At 40.4% G+C, this 21,616-nt stretch overlaps 1 protein-coding gene across 5 annotated transcripts in view; it reads right to left on the bottom strand.

The window, feature by feature from the left end:
- nf1a (neurofibromin 1a) overlaps positions 1-21,616 on the bottom strand; it is a 286,700-nt gene that overhangs the window by 19,456 nt on the left and 245,628 nt on the right. For all 5 annotated transcript variants that reach the window (XM_033632269.2, XM_033632273.2, XM_033632270.2 and 2 more), the window contains 13 exons: positions 10,771-11,050; positions 10,443-10,657; positions 10,109-10,170; positions 9,881-10,022; positions 9,435-9,536; positions 8,212-8,352; positions 6,002-6,128; positions 5,483-5,614; positions 5,091-5,226; positions 3,430-3,590; positions 3,209-3,331; positions 3,001-3,119; positions 2,772-2,872 (listed from right to left, as the gene is read on the bottom strand). In XM_033632269.2, coding sequence (XP_033488160.1) covers positions 2,772-2,872; positions 3,001-3,119; positions 3,209-3,331; positions 3,430-3,590; positions 5,091-5,226; positions 5,483-5,614; positions 6,002-6,128; positions 8,212-8,352; positions 9,435-9,536; positions 9,881-10,022; positions 10,109-10,170; positions 10,443-10,657; positions 10,771-11,050 — 1,841 coding nt within the window. The remainder of the gene's footprint in view (positions 1-2,771; positions 2,873-3,000; positions 3,120-3,208; positions 3,332-3,429; positions 3,591-5,090; positions 5,227-5,482; positions 5,615-6,001; positions 6,129-8,211; positions 8,353-9,434; positions 9,537-9,880; positions 10,023-10,108; positions 10,171-10,442; positions 10,658-10,770; positions 11,051-21,616) is intronic.

Raw genomic sequence — 21,616 nt, 5'->3', positions numbered from 1 at the left:
TCGAGAGAATGCCAAGAGTGTGCAAAGCAGTAATCAGAGCAAAGGGTGGCTATTTTGAAGAAACTAGAATATAAAACATGTTTTCAGTTATTTCACCTTTTTTTGTTAAGTACATAACTCCACATGTGTTCATTCATAGTTTTGATGCCTTCAGTGAGAATCTACAATGTAAATAGTCATGAAAATAAAGAAAACGCATTGAATGAGAAGGTGTGTCCAAACTTTTGGCCTGTACTGTATATATATATATGTATATATATTTATGTTTGTTAATAATTCCTGTTTATTTAACTATATACGTATTTGTAAATACTATCGTTTAAATTTCTTATATTTTCACGTATCTTTACTCTCTTGCAAGGAGCACCTGTAACATAAATAATTTCCCCTCGGGGATCAATAAAGTATGTCCGATTCTAGTCTTGCCACCAGACAATCAGAGATCTCCACCTTCTGATAGTCTGGGGACACTCCTTTCTAAAGTGTGTTTAACACACCGGTGAAAACGCCTCTTGCATTTTTGAAAAGGACACGCCTTCTTGGAAACGTGCGCTCCCCCTATTCTCGTCCGCAAGGAAACAAACACACGGAGAGCTTGAAAATGGATGCTGAGAGATTTAACTCCGTTTTATCAAACGTGTGCTCATCCGTGAAGAAAATATTTTTTCCAGCGGATGTCTTAGTCACAACATGATTGAGCTAACTGGAGTAGTTTCATGTCGTATCCGACAATGGGAGGCTTTTAACAGATGACGTCCTGATTTTAGCTTTGCTACTAGTGTTAGCTGAGCCTGTCAGCTGCAGCCACTGATGCTTTCTAGACATCGTGATTTCTCAAAACTGAATAAATACCACACAGAGCAACACAAAACTGTTTTGCTAGCTCAATCATGTTGTAACTAAGATATCCGCTGGAAAAGATGTTTTTTTCAGGGACCGTTTAATGAGTTATTAGGGGGGGTAGTTTTTTAAACTCTGAAATTGTATCCGCCCATCTAAACACAAAATCAGGGAGAAAGACATCAGTCTTTAGTTAAGCAAAGCGTCTAAAGACTGTCTTGTGAGTCTAGTCTGACTCTGATTAAGTTTAGCTGATTCAAAACACACCCAAAAACACATTCAATATGGCTTAATAGAGAAAATTTTAAACACAAGTACACAAATTGGCTTCAATATAACTCGCAGCACTCAAAGACAAACACTTGTCTTTATCTGGCTACATTTTCCCCACAAATACAACATGCTAATGTTATTTGCACAAGCCTATGGCATTTTACATTGTATAAATTAGCCTAGCTACTAGCGATCTTTTCATCTTCTCATATAAAATCAGGGACAACAGCGATATTTGACAAAGGTAACGGCACACAATTTGGCTCCAGTACAACTCACAAAGTTCACTGACAAACCAACTGTCCTGTACTAAACACGTTTTCCAAATAAATATAACATGCTAACGTTATTAGCACAAGCCTATGTCATTTTACATTATATAGATTAGCCTAGCGGACAGCGATCTTTCCTTCTTCTCATATAAAGCCAGGTACAACAGCAACATCTAACAAAGGTAACAGCACACAATTTGGCTCCATTATAACTCATAAGATTCCCCGAATAAACAATTGTCATACTAAACACGTATCCAAAGAAATACAAAATGCTAATGTTATTAGCGCAAGCCAATGGCATTTTACATTGTATAAATTAGCCTAGCAACGAGCAGAGATTTCCTCTTCTCATATGAAACCTGGATAAATCCCGAAGTATAAATCCCTGAGGGATAAATTACACACAAGAGCTATAATGCTATTTTAGTGGAGGCTTTACTGTCTTCACAATATATTTTTTCTTACTGTGAAAAAAAAGTAAATTAAAGCTTCGTTTCCACTGAAGGAAATGGTGTCAGTATACATAATTATTAACAGACAGGAGGTCTGCGTCACCACTACCCGTAGTTACAATTCTGGGGAGATGCACGTCAGGCTACAGCGTAGGTTACGGCATACAATGTAGAAGTATAAATTAACTTTAAGACTGTGTGCCTGTGATTGAGTGTGACTGGATGTTGCAAGGCAGGTGGTGTGCGTTGACTGGACCATTTGAAGAGACACCAGAGTCACCAGATTGGTCCAGGGCATGACAGAAGATTTTTAAGATCCAGCTGATAGATGCTCTTCCCCCCTTTCATCTCCGTCATTTCCAAAGAAGCCAGTACTTAGAACTGTGAATGTGGATTTATTTGTGAGATCCTGCAGGCAAAAAATTTCTGACTGTGTTAACTACTATGTGTACCTTGATGACTTTGTTATTAAGAAAAGCTTTCTGTTAAGTTTTGAGTAGGTGGTTTGCGTTTTGTTAAACAGATTACTTTTTAGGGTTATTTGTTTATTTTCTTATATTCTTTAATTTGAGCACTGTAAATAGAGCACTTTCAAGCATTTTTAGTGAGAGAGAGAGAAGCCCTTTTTGTGTGGCATTGCCATGTTCTTTTCTTTTGTTTTGAATGATAGGAGTTTAGGTTAGAAACTTGTCTTTTGTTTCACATTTGTTTTTGCAGGTAAGTTTAGGGTCCATTGGTATATTTTGTTTGTTGTTTTGGGCACTGCTCTACTCTGAAGTTAAATAAACTGCTTACTTTGTCGTCTTAAAATACTGCTTAACTGGCCATCCTTGGGAGTGGGAAGAGTGGGGAGTCACATGTTATGTCTAGGTTCCCCTAGACCAGGCACAAAACACTAACCAAGGGAAAGGCGTATATGTTGGCTACTTACACAACTGGAAAAACCTTTGGGAAGACAACGCTAGCTTCAGCCAAGTACTCATAGAGAATTCGCTGGTCAAAGTCATCTGTGGTGTATTTGACCTGGGTGGCCTGGAAAAAATACAGCAACAGTGTGTTAACAAATGGAGTCCATGACTAAGAAAGCAAAAGTAACAGGAATTGATCACAATGTTCCACTGGTTTCAACTTTGCCAAGAGCATGTGGTTTGTTTCCTCACCAGCACAGTGAGCAGCAGAGCCTGGATCTTTGGGTCCGTCAACACCTCCTCATCCAACAGAACGTTGGACTCTGATACAGACACCTTGCGAAGGTGAGAGTTTCCAATTCGTTGTGTCTCTGTGATTACAACATAGAAGATTGACATAAAAGATGTAAAACAAACTATCATATCAGACGTAAAGGAAATGTCAGGATTGCACTCTCACCTATCTCATAGTCATTCTCTGCTACGCGTCTCATCTTGGGAGGGGTGGTCATACCCGACTCCATCTCTGGTCTCTTTGGTGCTTTTGAGTCCGATATGAGATGATCAAAGCTCTTCCTGGTGCCTGACAAACACAGACAACAGATACATTTATAATCTGGAGTTTCAACATATGGATTTTAGATCAACATGTAATGTACATAGCGGAGGGATAAGTCATACCCAAGAGCTTCTTAGTGTTGGCTTGTGAGGGCTGACCCATGTCCAGGCTCATGGACTTGCGGGTTCGTGGGCTAATCTGGCCCACTGTGGGGTAGTGATGGGCTGAGAGGTAGCGCTCTGAAACCTGAGGTGAAGTCCATGGCTGAGTCTCTCGCAGTGTTCTGAGGTAAATGGACCAAAGGTCAGGTAAAAGAAGACAACCTGATAACTCACTTAAAACCTAAAATCTGGACAACGGATTATACAAACCAAATGACAACACACTGGAATCTTTATAAGAATGTGAAAGTAGGATACAGATTGTGAAAACACATGTCTGCATCTTAAAGTCAGTATGTTCAAAGGTGTGATCAGCAAGCTGAATTTCAACTAATCTGCTTTATTCTTGTGGACAGATCAGACATCTTCATCCTTGAGCCCCTTTCCCACTGCCCAAAAAAAAACCCCACTAACATCTGACTGGAAACGTTTTGATCAGCAATCACACCCGGGTCAAATGACTCTGCAGTAGTCATGGTCTGCACGGTCTTGGGCCTTCTTATTTATCTGACCTGCTTTTACCATATCAAGCCTCGCGGACCCTGAGGTCCTCCGGCACCGGCCTTTTAACCATACCACAAGTTAGGACTAAAACACACGGGGAGGCGGCATTTAATTATTATGGCCCCCAATTGTGGAACAGCCTGCCGGAGAGCCTCAGAGCTGCAGAGACTGTTGATGTTTTTAAAAAGAGGCTCAAGACTCATCTTTTTAATCAGGCTTTTAACTGATCTCTTTATTTATCTATTTTAAATTCCTCTTATAACCGATTTATCCATCTACGATCTATTTTTTATTTATTTTTTATATTCTTACCCTTCCTCTTTTTATGTTCTTATCTCATTTAACCTTTATCTTTTGTTGTTTTAGTTCTGATGCATTTTATGTCTCTGTTTTAGATCATTCTTACCTAGCTACTAACTCAATTTTATGAGCTAAATAGCTTTTTGTTGGGTGGGAGGGTTGGGTTTTCTCTTTTCTTTTTGTTTTCTGTTTTGGATCTTTGTTGTTTTTAACCTCTGTGAGGCACTTTGTGTTACTGTTGTATGAAAAGTGCCATATAAATAAAGTTGATTTGATTTGATGGGTATTTATCGCCTTAGGCTCTGATCAGTATTGATGGGAACACAACACTGGGTGAATGCGCTAATTTTAGCCACTTTACCGGTGAAATGCAATGATGTGCCACCACAAAATACTGTCTGTCTCCACCCAAGCAGCACTCAAACATCATTCCAAATTAGTCTGCACCAAGTTTGAGAGAGAGACTGAATATGTGAGATATGTGTGAGATATATGTAATATATAAAAAAAAGTAACCACCGTAACATTTTCACTGGCCTCTCTGCTCCTCTCTACTGTTTATCAACCTGGCCTGTCCGTGACGTGAAACATAACTCACAAAAAAACAAAAACAAAAAAAAAACACACGCATGCACAGGAAGGCACATTTGACTGCTGCAGAGCTGAGTACACATCGCTGAACTACTGGCAATGAGAAAGGAGTCTATTACCTATTTTTAGTGGGTTTACCTGTGTTTAAAAAACACATAAACACGCTAATTTTGGTGGAAAAGGAGTATTAAAAAAACAAGGATGAAGCTGTCTGTTCATCAACTCACCTGCAGCTGGGATCAGTGATGTGACTGGAATATGTGTCCATAGGTACTGGGTCCATGGAGAGGTCAGAAATCAGTAGTGACTTCCTGTGTTTGAGGCTGCAGCGACTTCGGACCTCCTCAGATACAGTGAGCAGTGCTGCATAAAACAACAAGGATAGATGGTTATCAACAATTGCAGTGCAGACCCAAACCTCCATAACCAAGAAAAGAGATTCTCTCCATGTTCAACCTTTTTTTTTCATATTTCTTATGTTACATAATATGATATTGATATTAAATATGAATAGGATTTTAGGAAATCGTAGATATTTCACATAGTAAGCAGTTCAGTGTAGTGCAGAAAGGTAGAAATGAGGATGTATATGCAGAATGCCACAGAGTGTGTTACATACCAGCCAGATAGGCCACACTTTGGGTGTTGACCTCAAACTTGTCACATTTCAGATGCTTGCTGATGAGAGCCAACAGTGTGTGCAGGATTCTCACTGTCCTTGCTACTGTGGTGGGTGATGGGTGTCTGTAGCCTGGAGACATAACGACAGACAGTCAGGGACAAGACACTGCTCCAAATGTCTTTCGCAGTACAACAATAAGAAAGAAAGACCACCATGACAGGTCAAGAAGGCACTGCTCAGGGGTACTTATTGTCACTGTGCCTGTAGCTAACTCCGACTTTCTTCCTCAAACACTGCAGATCAACTGAACCCAGAGTGTGCAGCATTTGCTATGTGTAGACTTGCAAAATGTATTACTAAATCATACTGATAGCATATTCATCTGTGGTTTTACTGTTGCTCATTATATATTTGATTAATTTGAACATGTATACCCATGGATTCAACAAAGACCACACTGTACTGAACACTGAATGACTGCCTGTCAATGCTCATCTATATCAGTGGTTGCCTTACCTTTGAGTAGGTGGCCCACCAGTGCAAAGTTGAAGTTGGCACTGAAGTTGAGACCCACAAAGTGATCCATCTGCTTACAGTGCCATTCTAACGGACGCCTGATCTCCATGAACACTTCTTCTGGACTCTGGAGGAGCACATTAGGAGGATACAAGAGGAATGACCAAGCTGTTTTTTGTCATGTCATCATTTTAAAAACATGCACATCAGAGGTCTGCCACAATCCACTTTCGGCACATAGTAGTAGGTCAGTTCATGCACTTAATGAAAATCAAAATCAAAAAATTAGTCAGTACTTTTGAAGTTACATTTAAATGAAATCACTTTGTGTTCAGTTTGTTTGATTTTCTCTTTAACTAAAAATACATATCTGTAATCATCCATACAGCTAGAGAAGATGACTCCAGTGGCCATTCACAGAATCTTCATACACATATAACTCAACAAGCTTTTGAAGTGTGGATTTGCAGCGAGGTAGCAGTCACCCGGGTCATGGTATATCTAGTGTTAAGTCAAAGGTATCTGGACTTGCTTTAGATTCTTAAAGATGTCTCATCCAAAAGGGCTTCTTCAGTTCCTGTCAGAGTATGTCTTGTTCCAGTGGCCCATCTCTCATCAGGGTGCCCTGATTCCCCAACACCTGATGCAGACCTTGTTGACCCAGGCAACTATCGAGCCGGTATGACTCTTGTTTTTGCGGTTTCATTCATCCTGAGGTAAGCTACCAGCATTATGATGGACCTTGCCTGAGGGTCCAGACTGGATATGTCTTACCTGCCCTGACTGGGATTTGAACCCTGATCTCCTGTGCCAAAGCTATCCAGCTGCCAACCCTAGGCTGTGCAAAGATGCTCCTGAGACAGTTCAGCACATAATAGCAGGGTGTAAGGTGCAGGTAGGAACAACGTACATGAACGTCATAAGCAAGTGGCTGGCATAGTGTACAGGAGCATCTGCACTGAGTATGGGCTGGAAGTCCCAAGGTCAGAATGGAAGACACCTCCTAAGGTGGTTGAGAATGACCAAGCTAAGATCTTGTGGGACTTCCAGATCGAGACTGACAAACTGGTGATGGTGAACCAACCGGACATTATGTTGATTGACAAACAACAGAAGAAGTTGTGGTGATAGATGTAGCAACCCCAAGCGACAGCAACATCAGGAAGAAGGAACACAAGAAGCTTGAAAAATACCAAGGGCTGAAAGAGGAGCTAGAAAAGATGTGGGGAGTAAATGCAACAGTGATGCCAGTGGTAATCAGAGCACTCAGGGCCGTGACCTCCAAACAGGGAGAGTGGCTACAGCAGATTCCAGGAACATCTGAGGTCTCTGTCCAGAATTCCTTGGTCCCAGGAACGGCTAAGATACTCCGCAGAACCCTCAAACTCCCAGGCCCCTGGTAGAGGACCACCAATCAACCAAACCACTAAAACCACTGATAGGTGAAGTGAATAACATTGATCATCCCTGGAGACCAAGTACACTTTCTCATGGCAACAGCATCCCATGACTGCAGTGACCTGTCCAGCAGGAAAGTGTGCCATGCAACACTGCAAAAACTGCTCAGCAATGGCCCGTGGAAAGTGACAAAGACCTCTAGGCCCTATTTCCCAAGATCCCAATCTGATTGAGCATTCGTGAGATATGCCTGTAACCCACGATCCACAGTGGGGCCTCCTTGGATCAGATTTGATTTGAGATTGTGGCAGACTTTGTGTTATCAGCAATTACTGTATCGTTGTCCAAAGAATCGATGTAATATTGTATGGCAATGGAACGTGATTTCCACCCGTTCGAGAGAAACTTAACACCCTGTTTTAACGTGAACATGCCCTCTTGATTTATTAAAAAAATGCATTCAAATGCACTCACTACCTTCACAAGTGGAAAGGTCTGTAGTATGTGTTGATCTATTGTACCAAGCATTACTTCACTTTCTCTATAAAAGGCAAATTACTACCATTGTAATGGCCACTACAGAGTGGAATCAGAATTCAATGTTGGAGCCAGAATGAGACTACACATGAATTCAGTGTGAAGTTTTTTAAAATACACTGTCCCATGTCCTTCTCAGTGCAGCCTGAGTGAGCTGTCCAAACCCAAATGAGGGTCTGTATTATGAGACTAAACCCAACATCAATGTGTGTTGATTTGTGAACAGAGAAAACCTTGTGTCTTTCGGGGTGTACAGTGTGTGTCTGTGTGTTCACCTTGTCATTGAAGACGCGCATTGTGTCCAGAGTGTGAAGGTTTTGCTCCAACAGGGCGGTTCCAGCAGAGTACAGATTGACTTCATCAAGCTGTAGCACAGCTACTGCCACCCAGAACAGAGCTTTGTGCATGGGAGACTCCTGCAAACACATACAGCGTGGGCTTGTATTGACAGTAATTGGTGTGCAGTGTGACTGATCGAACACAGCAAGAGATGGATGTGCTGCTACTGTCAACATAAATAAATAAAAAAAAAAATTCTAAAAATGACAATGGAGATATGAACAGCAAAACACTACTGAATTGCTGATCATTCAACTCATTTACATTTACAGCTAACTAATGTAGAACTTTAGAAAATAAAAAAATAATCTTGATATTTGATCGAACTTAGCATAGATATTGCACTACAGATAACTAAAACCTTTACTCAGACTTGGTGAAAATAATAATCCAACTTGACCATTGCTATGCCAGTAATGATGAATGTTCCTTTTCTCCTCCAGAGGGGGAGAGGATCCCATTGCTCTGCTGAACATATAAACCTGTACTCTGCTAAACTGCGACAGAAAGTGAAAACTGAGAATGGAACTGCTACACACAGAGTCTGTGCTTTGAGTGGCCCTGCCTAATTCGCTTTCATTTTCAAACCAGTCAGCTGGAGTGGCAACCAGAGACACAGAGTCCTGCAACCTCCACTAGCAAAAATTAGTAAGCGACCTGACCCTTTACCAGCAATTACACTTGAGTCAAATCTGTTAATATAAGGCCTGTGACCCAACCCCTGATTAATCACACCGTCTACACACTCAGTCACTTTAAAGTGCTTTGTTTTTACTTCACAATTGGAAGGTTTAACATTATTTCAATTTATTACTAACAATAGTCTATTTGACAGTATCAGTGCTACTCACTATGCCAAGGTTGCCGAGCAGAAAAAAAATAGTGTCCACAGTCCCTGGTTATGCTGAGTTAGTAGTTGACCATACCAGGACTCTGGCAGGCATACAAATAGTTCAAAATTCAATACTGACACAACATCAAGTCTAAAGCTTATGACTTAAGTTAATTAATCTGATAAAACATCAGTAAAGTAGACAAAGACCACCCATAACTGACAGCTGGAGGTAAGGTAAAATGTTTCATGTAAAATATTTAGCAGTAATGACACAGAGTGGGGGCTTTTTGCTGTGGCTAGAAGGGGTTTACAGTGGTTGTATACCTTGCTGAGAAGGGGCTGCAGTTTGGTCAGAGCAATGACTGTGGCCTCTATTAATACTTGACTGTTGTAATTGTCCGGCCCCTTCAGACAGCTCTCCAGACCCTGTGAGGAAAAGGGAATTGAGAGAAGAAGCAAGCGAGAGGGAGGGGAGGGACATATAGGGTCATTAAATGACATAATACAAACACCCATTCAAGTAATTCTATGTGAACCTTCATTCAAATCACTTGAAGAAAGCTGTTGATCAAAATATGACTGTAACTGTGTGACAACCCTTTGTAACATAAAAGCTTGATACTTGCATTGCATCTTTTTTGTGATTTCAGAATAAAAGTACCATAACTATCATCCAGATTTAAGATTTCTGCTAGACAAATGACTGATTTTCAATGAACTGAAACACAGGTTGGGTAGGAGAAGAGGGCTTGACAGAGAGGGACACTCACCCGGTCTATGCTGAGCAGAGGGCTGGCCTTGCTGAGGATTCGGATGATCTGCTTGATCTGGCCGTGGCTCACCCTCTTACTGATACAGCCAAACACCACCAGCGCTCTGGGCTGGAGAGATGGGTTGTACTGGAATGCAAACCTGGAATCCAAAGACAGACATATGTTGCAAACTGGACATTCATGTTTTTGACAATGATGCATTCAAATAATGGAGGAGGTACATACTTCTGTGCAAGCTCCGTCCACTGATCTAACCACTTACAGGCTGGGATGTCCCTCATACAAGCCTGGAGGGAAAAAAAAACAGAACAAACAGATTGAAAGAAACTGACAGATTTGCCAAATCTTTGACTTTGAGAATGCACACACGGGTGTGCACCAGTGTGAGCTTCAGTGTAAGCTGTGTGATATGTTTTCATTTTGATACGTTTGGCAGATCTATTACAATTAAGTTGTCAATGTGTGGAAAACACTGGACTCTCAAACTTCAACAGTTCAAGAACAGAGACTTCTAATTCTTCCTTAGTTTTGTTCAACAATCAAATGTTTTTTAGCTGACCTCCATGATCTCCAGTAAAGCCTCAGTGACGGTCTCCAGGGAGGACAGGGCAAATGTTTCCCTCTCATAGGAGCCTGGTGAGAAGGAGCGGTCTCTGTAGCTGGAGCGAAAGGCAATGACGGCAGCTGACTTGACTTTGCTGATGCCAAACAGCAGGTAAAACTTAGGCAGGGAGAACTCAGTCAGGCTCAGCCTCAGAACCTGCTTTGTCTCCTCTGAAACACAAAAACAAGCATTTACTTTGATAAGACACAGACTCTGGCTTGAGTACTCCTAGCTTTCTCACTGCTCTCATTATTAGTCATCCTCACTACATTTAATTCCTCACCACTAAAGCTGAGCTGCGAGCAGGTGCAGAGGGAGTGGATGATGTTGATAACCAGACCATGGGTGGACGCCCTAAGAGACAGTGGCCCAGTGGCTACCAGCAGGGTCACCACATGGAACAGGTAGGGCAGGTGAGCTGCAACATCCAGGGAATTGTTGAAGGACAGCATGAGCATATATCGCGCCAAGATGGCGATGTCGTCCCACATCAGGTGCTGCTCCAGTGTGGGCGTTGGAGACAAGCAGGTCTTGTCTATGATCTTACACATCCGTCCAATCACCTGTCACAGAGAAGACCAACACTGAAACACTACAGAAACTAGTATTAACGCCCCACAACTGTATGCTTCTGTGCACCAGTTAAGTTTCTCTTAAGAGTTTACACATAAGGGCAAAAGAGCCAGCACAGTTTCAAGATAAGTGTCCCCAGTTCAGTAAAGACCAAATGTCCCCCCTTCTGTTCCTGAGATATGACGTTGAGTAATGGCCAGAAAAGTGTTTTTGCTTATCATTATGATGTCTCAATGTTTGTGGGCCATAAAATCAAAACAATGAGATGAAAGAGGTCAAAACACGCAAGAGATCTGACGTTAAGTGGCTTTGTCATTACAAGCCAACCTTCTCACATTACATATAATCATTTGATCCACTGTTAATTTAAAACTAATGTGAGCAGCATCAACATTCCAAATCCGTGACTGCATTTTAACTATCAAAAACGGCTCTCACACTGAGTGGAACTAGCTTAGGTTCATCTTCAGCTCAATGTTGGGGACTAATAGCTGCAACTAATAACTTTCATAAAAATAAAATAAAATGATAATTACTATAATAGTAAGTGTTTTTGTATTTGCGGAAACTGTCACCTCACCTCAAATGTTTTCAGAAACATATTTTAGTAAACTGTTGAGCTGTAAAATGAGAGAGTTAGTGGGCAGTGCTTGGTACTTTGGTTGACTGTATCCATATGGTGGTCAGGTCACTAACTCTCTCATTTTACAGCTAAACAAACACTAAAATATGTTCCTGAAAACATCTGAGGTGAGAAATAGGTAATACAGTAACAGAATCTTGATTCATATTTAATCAGCCCTGCCTAGTTCGACAGTTTGACCGCAGTTCATGAGCAGTGACTGTTAGCTGTAGAGACTCCTTGGCTCTGATTGGTTGTTTTTGGTGCACTGTGGTCAATTCTTGCAAATACAACTGGAGGAAGTGGGAAGAGGAGGAAGGATGTGATTTTATTCCACAGACTATGTCTGAAGTACTTCTTTCAGAATATAGTGACAGTTTCAGCCAGTGTGACACAAAGTAAGATTGTAATTTTCAGCCTTCAGGCCTTTGCACACCATTAAAAATAATTACAATCTTACTTTGTGTCAATCAAATTTAAACAGTAACTGTACAACTTTCATCTCTAATTAAGTTTTGAGAACAGGTTTGATTCTCTGTGCTTTACACATCCATCAAGTCTTTAGAGAGTTGTTTGACCAAGAAGCAGTGAACAAAATGTGGCGTAACTATCCAAACACATCTGCCGCAGGAGGGAGGAACAGCATCACTTCTTAACTCAGATAACCTATTAACAGGTTAGACAGTAATATTCAGGTGGATGATGATGATAATGAGAAGAAGGAGTGGCCACAGTCAGGGAGACATCTTCGGTAGAGACGCATGTCTGGTTTTGCTAATTTCCTCAATAGAATAAAATGCATTGGACTCTGTGCAACATCTCTGTGTGTAATGATTGTATCAGATGTCAGATTTTCTCAAACTCATAAAGTTCAGCTCAGATGAAGTATCACCATGTACAAGTTGTGTGAAACCAATATTATGTTTTGATCAATCCACTGTGCCTAGACCTGTAAGAACATGACTAATATGACTCAGAAGCAATCCACAGTGAAGACCCACAGTAAATACTATGCATGCCTTAGGATATGGGGCTGATGCATGTGACGATATAGTTATGGTTATTAACAATTAGAAAATAGCTTTTATTCAACTCTTGGATAACACTATCTCTGATCAGGAAGTTCATAAGCTCGTGGGTGAGAGTAAGACTTCAACGTGCTGTCTTGACCCAGTCCCCTCTATACTTTTAAAGAATTGTTTCAACTGTATGCTTCACTCTGTCAGTAAGATTATTAACATGTCCCTTGAAATCAGCTGTTTCCCAGAATCTTTCAAAATTGCAGCTATAAAACCTCTGCTGAAAAAAACAAACCTAGATGCCAATGTTTTAAATAACTACAGGCCTATATCAAATCTCCCATTCTTCAGTAAGATACTAGAAAGAGTTGTCTTAACCAAATTATCTATTTCCTGAACAAAAATAATATTTTTGAAAAGTTTCAGTCAGGGTTCAGGGCAAATCACAGTACTGAGACAGCCCTCACCAAAGTTGTCAGTGATCTCAGAACTAGCACTGATGCTAACAAGGTCTCCATTCTAGTCTTACTAGACATAAGTGCTGCCTTTGACACCATAGACCACAATATTCTTATTGACCGACTTGAGAACTGGGCTGGCCTCTCTGGGTGCGTTTTAAATTGGTTCTGCTCATATATAATGGGAAGAAAGTTTTTTGTTACTATGGGAGATAATGTATCAGGGATACATGAATTACCATTTGGTGTTGCTCAGGGTAGCTGCCTTGGTCCTCTGCTTTTTTCACTGTACATGCTTCCATTAGGTGACGTCATCAGAGAATATAACCTCAATTTCCACAGCTACGCAGATGACACCCAACTATATATTTCACTAGACCCAAGTGATGACCAATCTGTCACCCAACATCTGGATTGGCTGCAATAGACAAGTGGATGCAAACCAATTTCTTAAATTAAATGGTGACAAAACCGAAATCTTATTAGTTGGTCCCCAAGCAAAACGGGAGATAGTTCTTCCCAAACCTGGCAGTTTGGCTGTGCCGGTTAAATCTGAAGTCACGAACCTGGGTGTTATCCTTGACTCAGACCTAAATTTTAAATCTCACATAAAGAAGGTGACCAAACAGCTTTTTTTCACTTACGAAATATTTCAAAGGTGCGACCATTCCTATCCCAACAAGATGCCGAAAAACTGGTACATGCATTCATTTCAAGCAGACTTGACTACTGTAATGCTCTCTTCACCGGTCTTCCAAAGCAATCCATCGACAAATTACACTTAATTCAGAACTCTGCTGCCAGGCAGTTAACTAGAACAAGAAAGAGAGAGCATATCACCCCAGTTTTAGCTAACCTTCACTGGCTTCCAGTATCTTTTAGGATTGATCTTAAAGTGCTTTTACTTGTTTTTAAGGCTCTTAATGGGTTTGGACCAGCCTACATTACTAATTCTTTGTCGTTTTATATTCCTTCACAGCCTCTTAGATCCTCTGCTACTCTAATAAGAAAATTGGCAGCTCAGCCTTTTTTAACTATGCACCAAAATTATGGAACTCACTACCCAAGGATATAAAAGATACAAGCTCTGTGAACATTTTCAAACAACAATTGAAAACTTATTTATTCAACATTGCTTTCAACTAACTGACACTATTCCCTGGTTTTTATCCCCATCCTTCACATTTTTTATCTGCTTCCATGCATTCCGCTGTTTTACTTTTATCTTTTACATATTATGTTGTTCTTGGTTTCATTGTGCAGAATTTGCACTTGTCTTTTTTTTTTTTTTTTAAATTGTATTTGTCTGTTTTTATTTTGTTGTAAAGCACTCTGAGCTACACCTCCCTGTATGAAAGGTGCTATATAAATAAAGTTTATTATTATTATTATTATTATTATTATTAACAAAGAATTGAAGAGTAGCAGACAAGGCAGCATTGTGCTCTGCAGGCTGTCCTGTCATGACATCAGACACTTACAATGTGGATAACACCAGCATAAAACTCATGTATGGTCCCACAGCTATGTACACTTTTCAATTTGATCTTCATAAATTCAGTACAACCCTTTAGAAAAAGGACATAAAATCAGTGAGGGAAACAGCACTTCAACTTAAACACTGACTGGCTTTTCTTTGTCAACAAGCTTCACAATGGTCACTATTCACTGCAGTGTTGGTGCCTGCCATAATAGGAGCCAGGGCCTGGCTTTTCTATTGTGTCTGCTGCTGTATGTTGTGTTTGTTTATCTGAGTAGCAGACTGAATTTGGATCCAGAGGACACAGCTGATGGATAGTGAGTGAATGAGTTTGTCTCTTTGAATACTCTAAGTCAGGAGTGATTTACAACTTTGGATTGAATTCTTCCACTATTAAGTAAGTAGTCATTGCATTTAATGCTGATCAGTGTCAAAGTGGTACAGAATCTAATTCTTTAACAAAAACTACATTAATTTATTCACCTTGTCACTTGGCTAGAATTTATACAACATGTTAATGTAGTAATTATCAGCTTCTGTATTAATATTATGGAATATAACACGTATGTTTACTTTAATGATATGGAAATGTATCGCTCTAATTAAATGTACCATTAAGATAGTAGAAACATTTTAAAGTTACAATGTGTAATTTACGTGGTTGTTTATTAGCAAATATAAACTACTGCTTTCATAAATATATATTTACTAAAGTGTAATGCAATTCAAATACAAATGGAAGCTTTCTCCTAGGCTTAGAATGATTTCTCTATATATACACAGGCAGGGCGCGGTCTGCTGGAGGCTGCCCTCTTGTGTTGCCATATTTGAATACAGTGGCCGAAAGGGATATACGCGCTTCATGTTTACCTAGAACTTGCCGTCACTGGAGACAGAGAAGGTGAAGCTCAATCCGGGGCGCTTCTGCGTGAACCTGCTTTGTACTTTTATAATTCTGTCGCACTTTAAATGGAGGAGCACACATATGTTTTGCACCATAAGAGGGAAACCATGCCACCAAATAAAAGAAAAAGATCAGATAAGCGAGGACGGGACAAAACGCGAGTGAATATTGGCGTTGCTTTTTAGCATTACTGTGATAATGTTTGCTCGTGTTACCAAAACAATTAGAAATAAAACACTCCTAACATATATCTCACAGATAACCTATATGTCACTGGTAAGCTATAACATACTGTAGTGTCCGCCAGGACGTGTGAAAAGGATGACGCAGTTATTCGGCAAACCACCGTTTATTACTGAACAGTACAGGTTACTGTTGGCCCTAACTACACCAAAACAACCAACAAACAAGAACTTAGCTGTAACTCCAACTGTGCACTCCTGCTCTCTCCTCCAGCTCATTCATACACACACCAGCAAGCGCACTCACACAGACCTCATTCCCGTCACACTCGCACCCCGCCCCCCTACCTATACTCATTCAATCCCAAACATGCCATTAACTCACAGAACATTGACATTATAACAGAACAATTACTGCAGGGTCGCTACAACATCGTAACATGGTTTAGATTCCTAAATAAATATTTACCTCGTCGCTAGACAGGCCTACTCCTGAAAAACTAGTGGATGGATCTCTGTTGTCTGCGCAAGGCTTTTTATCCTACGAGGCCACCGTCACTTACCCAATGGGAGGGGTGAGCGAGTGAGCGCGAGTGAGCCCTGCAATCTAGAATTTGACCGCTGATGTCACTGTTACTCACCATTTTTACACACTGAGGCTTTAAGGGTTACAATTATGTTGTCTAAAATGTCGTGTCAAACTCTACTGGCCTGGGGAGCCCAGGATGGTGGTCTGCAAACTTAAGTGGAATAAATAAGTTGAGATGTGAAAGAGAAGCTCTGCAGAGGGTCTGAAGAAGGTTTTAAGATTTGAACATGTAAATGGAGCATTCCGATGTAGTTTGACATAAGAAAAAAGAGCCAAAGGATAAACTGGTTTTAACTCAAGCTGCTGGGAGTACCTTTAAAGGGTCAAAGGATGATGTCAGAGGCACTTCAGTTCCACTGCATTATGTCTAAGTGCATGTGTGTATTTTGTCCAGAACCAGAATATCATGTTGTTACTGCTTGTTCCTTTTCTTCTTAAACTACCTCTCTCTGCTGCATTTAAAGAATGCCTAGTAGTGAAACTTCATCCTTTTAGTGCAACACACACTGATTGAATTGTACAGCCATTGCGTTGACTGATGGCGGTAGCACACACCGGACGCTCTGTACAGGAGAAGTATTCGAGGTGCAGTAGCAGTACAGAGCACCTTTGAGTTTCCTTGTTGTGCTCTTATGATAAACTTGTCTGGCCTTTACAGTAGCTGGGATGTGCTCATCCAGGGAGCAAATGAGATTGAAAAAAGCTACTTTTCTGAAGCAAGACACTGCTGGTGTATGCTTTTAATCAAACAAAAGGAACAGTTGTTTTGACATGCGTCATGTGCAGCCATCCACGAGGCCATGAGAAGAAAATCACTTACGTCCCAGAAAGAAGGAATGAATGCAGTCAAACAGAGACTAGTTAGCTCACTCTAATAGTTGATTTTAACAAGGCAGTATTACTGTGGCTCCTTTTAAATGCCACTATTTAAAGCAGCAGATACAAAAACAAAAAGGGGGCTGACCTCAGTTTGCATTATCAGCAGAATAACTACAAGTTTAGTCAAGCAGGATCCTACACCAAGTACGAGTGTGTATATGTGTATGTGTGTCATGTCAGACTGAGCGCAGATGACAGGACCAAACATTTACATGCTGTGGTTTTTAAGAATACAAGATGAGAACCTTCTGAAGTTGAAGTGAATGTGACAACTACTTCACAATAACATGTAAACTTACAAATTCTCTCAATCAGGCAGTTTTTTCACCAAATAAGATTAGATGAGATAAGATAAACTTTATTGTCCCAAATGGGAAATTTGTTTTGGGCAGATGAATGAATATAATGCAACCAGTGTGAAAATATTAAGCAATTAAGCACTTGTCTCTCTTCAAAGTAAAATTGCATTTATTGCATTCTAGACTTTTCTACTCTTTATTTAGAAACAACACAACATATTAAACACAAATACAACAGAGCAATGACCCAACATAGTATGTGTAGTGAATATGTGACTTAAATTCCCAACTCACGCAGAGAACTCTGATCTCTGGGTCAGGAAACAGCCTGCAAACACTTAAAAAGGGCATGTACAATGTTCATCCCCTTCTGTGTTTTTCCTTGGATATTTTTGTAATTGACCAACACAAATTAGTCAAAACTGGCGATTTGAAATAAAAAAGAAAACAAAACAAACAAAACAAAAACTTGTTTTAAAAAAAAAGTGGTGCGTGCATACGTATTTACCCCCTTTGCTATGAAGCCCCTAAATAAGACTTGGTGTTACCAATGACATTCAAAAGTCATATAATTAGTTAAATCAAGTCCACCTGTGTGAAATCTAAATGTCACATGATCTCAGTATATATACACCCACAATGACCAAGGAGCTCTCCAAACAGGTCAGGAACAAAATTCAGGAGAAGTAATGATCAGGGATTGGTTCTTAAAAAAAATAATAAAAAAAAAATAAAATAAATTGTGAAACTCTGAATATGCCACTAAGCACCATTTAATCCATTACTACAAAATGAAGAAAAAAAACAAACAAAACAAAACCAAATAAATAAATAAAGCACACCTGCCATGAGAGGGCTGCCCACCAAATCTCAAGGACCAGGCAAGAAGGACATTAATCAGAGAGACAACGAAGAGAACAAAGATAACCCTGAAGGAGCTGAAGAGCTCCACAGCAGAGACTGGAGGATCTGTTCATAAGACCACTTCAGGCTATACACTCTACAGGGCCTGGTTTTGTGAAAGAGTCAGCAGAAAAAAGTCATGCTTAAATAAAGAAATAAAAACATCTCTGAGTTCACCAGGTCAATTAAATCACACACCTCCAGATTCCGCAATAGTTTCTACCCCTGGGCCATAATTTTCTGGCCACTTGTCCATAAAGCCCAGCTCTGTGGAGTGTATGGCTTAATGTGGACTTATTTAGGGGGGTCATAGCAAAGGGGGTGAATACCTGTGCATACATCACTTTTCAGTTTTTTATTTTTTAGAATTGTTTTTTAAAAAGTGCTTTTTTTCATTTAACTATACGAATTTTATGTAGGTTCATTACAAAAAAATCCAAATAAAAATCAATTTAAATTTCAGGTTGTAACGCAACAAAATAGGACAAACACCGAGGGGGGTGAACATTTTTGCAAGGCACTGTATGGACAGTCAGTGACAAATGGCCAATTTACGTTCGGATGGGCCTCAAACTGACCTGGAGTTTCATCTCATAGGTGCTTAAAGAAAAGTCATGGTTCATAAGCACAAATAAACACTGCTGAAGTGGATGTTTATGATAAAGTGGATTTATAAGTAATGTGTGACATGAAATGACAATAATATAAGTATAAAAATAATGCAGACCTGGAATTATAGCGAGGTGCTGATCACTGGCAGCAGACTTGATGTTGCACACCCTGGATACATATGCATTTCTTTCATTTTGATGTTGAGGTTTTGGCCTTTGGGCCTTCTTCAAGACATGAGGTAAGATATAGTCTGAGTGGGTGGAAGTTCACTGCAAAGATCAGCCTCTCATTGGGCGGAACGAGCCACCCACTGAAGTCCCGCCCTACCACCTCTGGTTGCAGTTTTTAACACATCCTTTACTAACTTTTGCAGTGTTTGATCTTGCGGGGATGTAGCCATTTTTCTGCCATGGTTTGCGTCCTGTAGGCGATATTTTTGTGGGCGTGTTGTACCAAAACCTGTTTCCCCTCGGCAATATTTTTGCAAGTGCACCGTTGCTGTGGCACTGCCAAGAACGATTGTGATTGGTTGAAAGAAATACAAGCAGCCGGCGCGTTTTTTTCTCCAATCTTAAAGTGAGAGTCGGCCCAGCCAGACCTTTCTTTTCTTGAGAAAGGTCTGGCTGGGCGAGACTAGGTAAGATATGAATGTTGATCCTAAACAAGGCCCAAAGGCCGAAACATCAGCAGCAGCAGCAGCATCAAAAAAAAAAAAAAGAAAAAAAGAAAAAAGAAAAAACAGAAATGCATATGGAGCCAGAATGTGTGACATTTGATTCTTATTATGAAATGATATAAAACCTGTGAGAGGCATCATTAAACATTTAATGATGCTTCTTACACGTCATTTCTACAATCTCATTGGGAAGTGGCGCACATCTCTTTCAGGCCTCAATTTATGACCTTTAGATATAAAATATCATCACTCGTGTGAAATGTTGTCATACATGGTATAAGAATTCTTCAGTAATTTTGTGAAGTTACAGTGACCTTTTACCACCAAAACCTAATTCATTTATCCTTGAGTCCAACTTGACGACTGTGCTAAATAATAATAATAAAAATGTCCCTCAAGGTGTTCCTGAGACATCACACTCACAAGACTGGGACAGACAGATCACTCGAAAACATAATTACAACAATAAGGAACCCTCCAACATTTCAAAACATTCAAAGTTCTTGATGTAACGACCTTCAAAAATGAGAATGAATGAATTAATTGACTATCATATTTCCTGTTTCAAAGGGTGGTTATTTTGGATTAGGTTAAATACAAATTTGAAAATTACATTTTCCTGACGTACTATAAAAAGTATTGCCATAATAATTTTACCTCCATCAAATATTATATCATAAATGAGGCTATGCCTTTTACAGAACATCTGCTCATCTATTTGAAGCCTAGTCCACACATACACAGGCATTTTTAAAATCAACGCTTTAAAACTAAATTTCCGTCCAGACGAGCGTTTTGGCATCGTTTTGGGAAAATCCCAGTCCTAATACGCCTGAAGTATATCACATTAAAAAATGACTTACATGCGCATACCGTTATAAACAAGGAGATTAATGATGAAGCAGAGAAACATGATTGCTGTAGCCTGGTTCCAGACCATAGACCCTGCCCACTCAACTGAGTAGGCTTGCATTACTGGTCTGGCATACTTCAATGAATTTGCGATTTATCTCGTCCAAACAATGGACGGACCAATGAACGCCGGGGGTCTAGCGATTAGCCAATCAGCGCCATGCTGATGTCAAGCTGTACAACGGTGGGTAACTGGTGAGGATAGCAACAATGGCGACCACTACAGATCCTACAGACCACAATAACGATGCTATCGAGGTATTTCGCCACTACTCTCGTTAATGGAGGACCAAATTAAGGAAGCTGCTAAACTGGATTTAATGGCGATGCAGCTGGGCGTGCGCGACGACGGAGACATTTTAAACGGGCAATGCTCGCTTGTTTTTGGCACCCCCAAGGCATGGATACTAATGACATCAGATTCTGGGTGAGTCGTTGATCTCTACTGATTGGTTAGGGAAAAAATCAAATTCCCTCCCCCTTGTAAATCGCCTTCAATGGAGGCCATGTCAGACTGAAGGTTCTGGGAGCTTCAGTCTGACACTCAGGCTATGATTGCTGCTCACCGATAATGCATTTGTTATTGAAGCATTAATAACTGCAAACGTCTTTCATTGCAGTGCCAGTGTCTGTCTTACATATAGGTTTTCCAGCAATACTTCTGTCAATGTACAGACTGCAAATCTGCTGTTGTCACATAATAGGCACCTGTAGCAGCAGCATATCCATGTTTTATTGCTGTGTGTGTGTGTGTGTGTGTGTGTGTGTGTGCCACCTCCAAAACAACTACCCACTGCATAAAACACAAAGCTGTCAGAAGCTGTACCTCTGGGCTGAGGGCAAAGCTGCACTTGGTAGCTCTGGAAATGTGCGGGGACACAAGTGCAGGCAGATTCAGAATCTCCTCACGTGGCAGCCGGTATTTTGACAGGATGGCACTGTCTCTGTCATCTATCGGACTGAAGTTTGCCCTTATAAAATGATTAACATGAACCAAATGTCTACGCGGACGGCGACACCT

This window comes from Epinephelus lanceolatus, chromosome 4 (assembly GCF_041903045.1).
Source record: "Epinephelus lanceolatus isolate andai-2023 chromosome 4, ASM4190304v1, whole genome shotgun sequence".
NCBI classification, from domain to species: domain Eukaryota; kingdom Metazoa; phylum Chordata; class Actinopteri; order Perciformes; family Serranidae; genus Epinephelus; species Epinephelus lanceolatus.
Note: the sequence above shows the minus strand (reverse complement) of the source record. Positions and strands in the feature narration are given on the sequence as shown.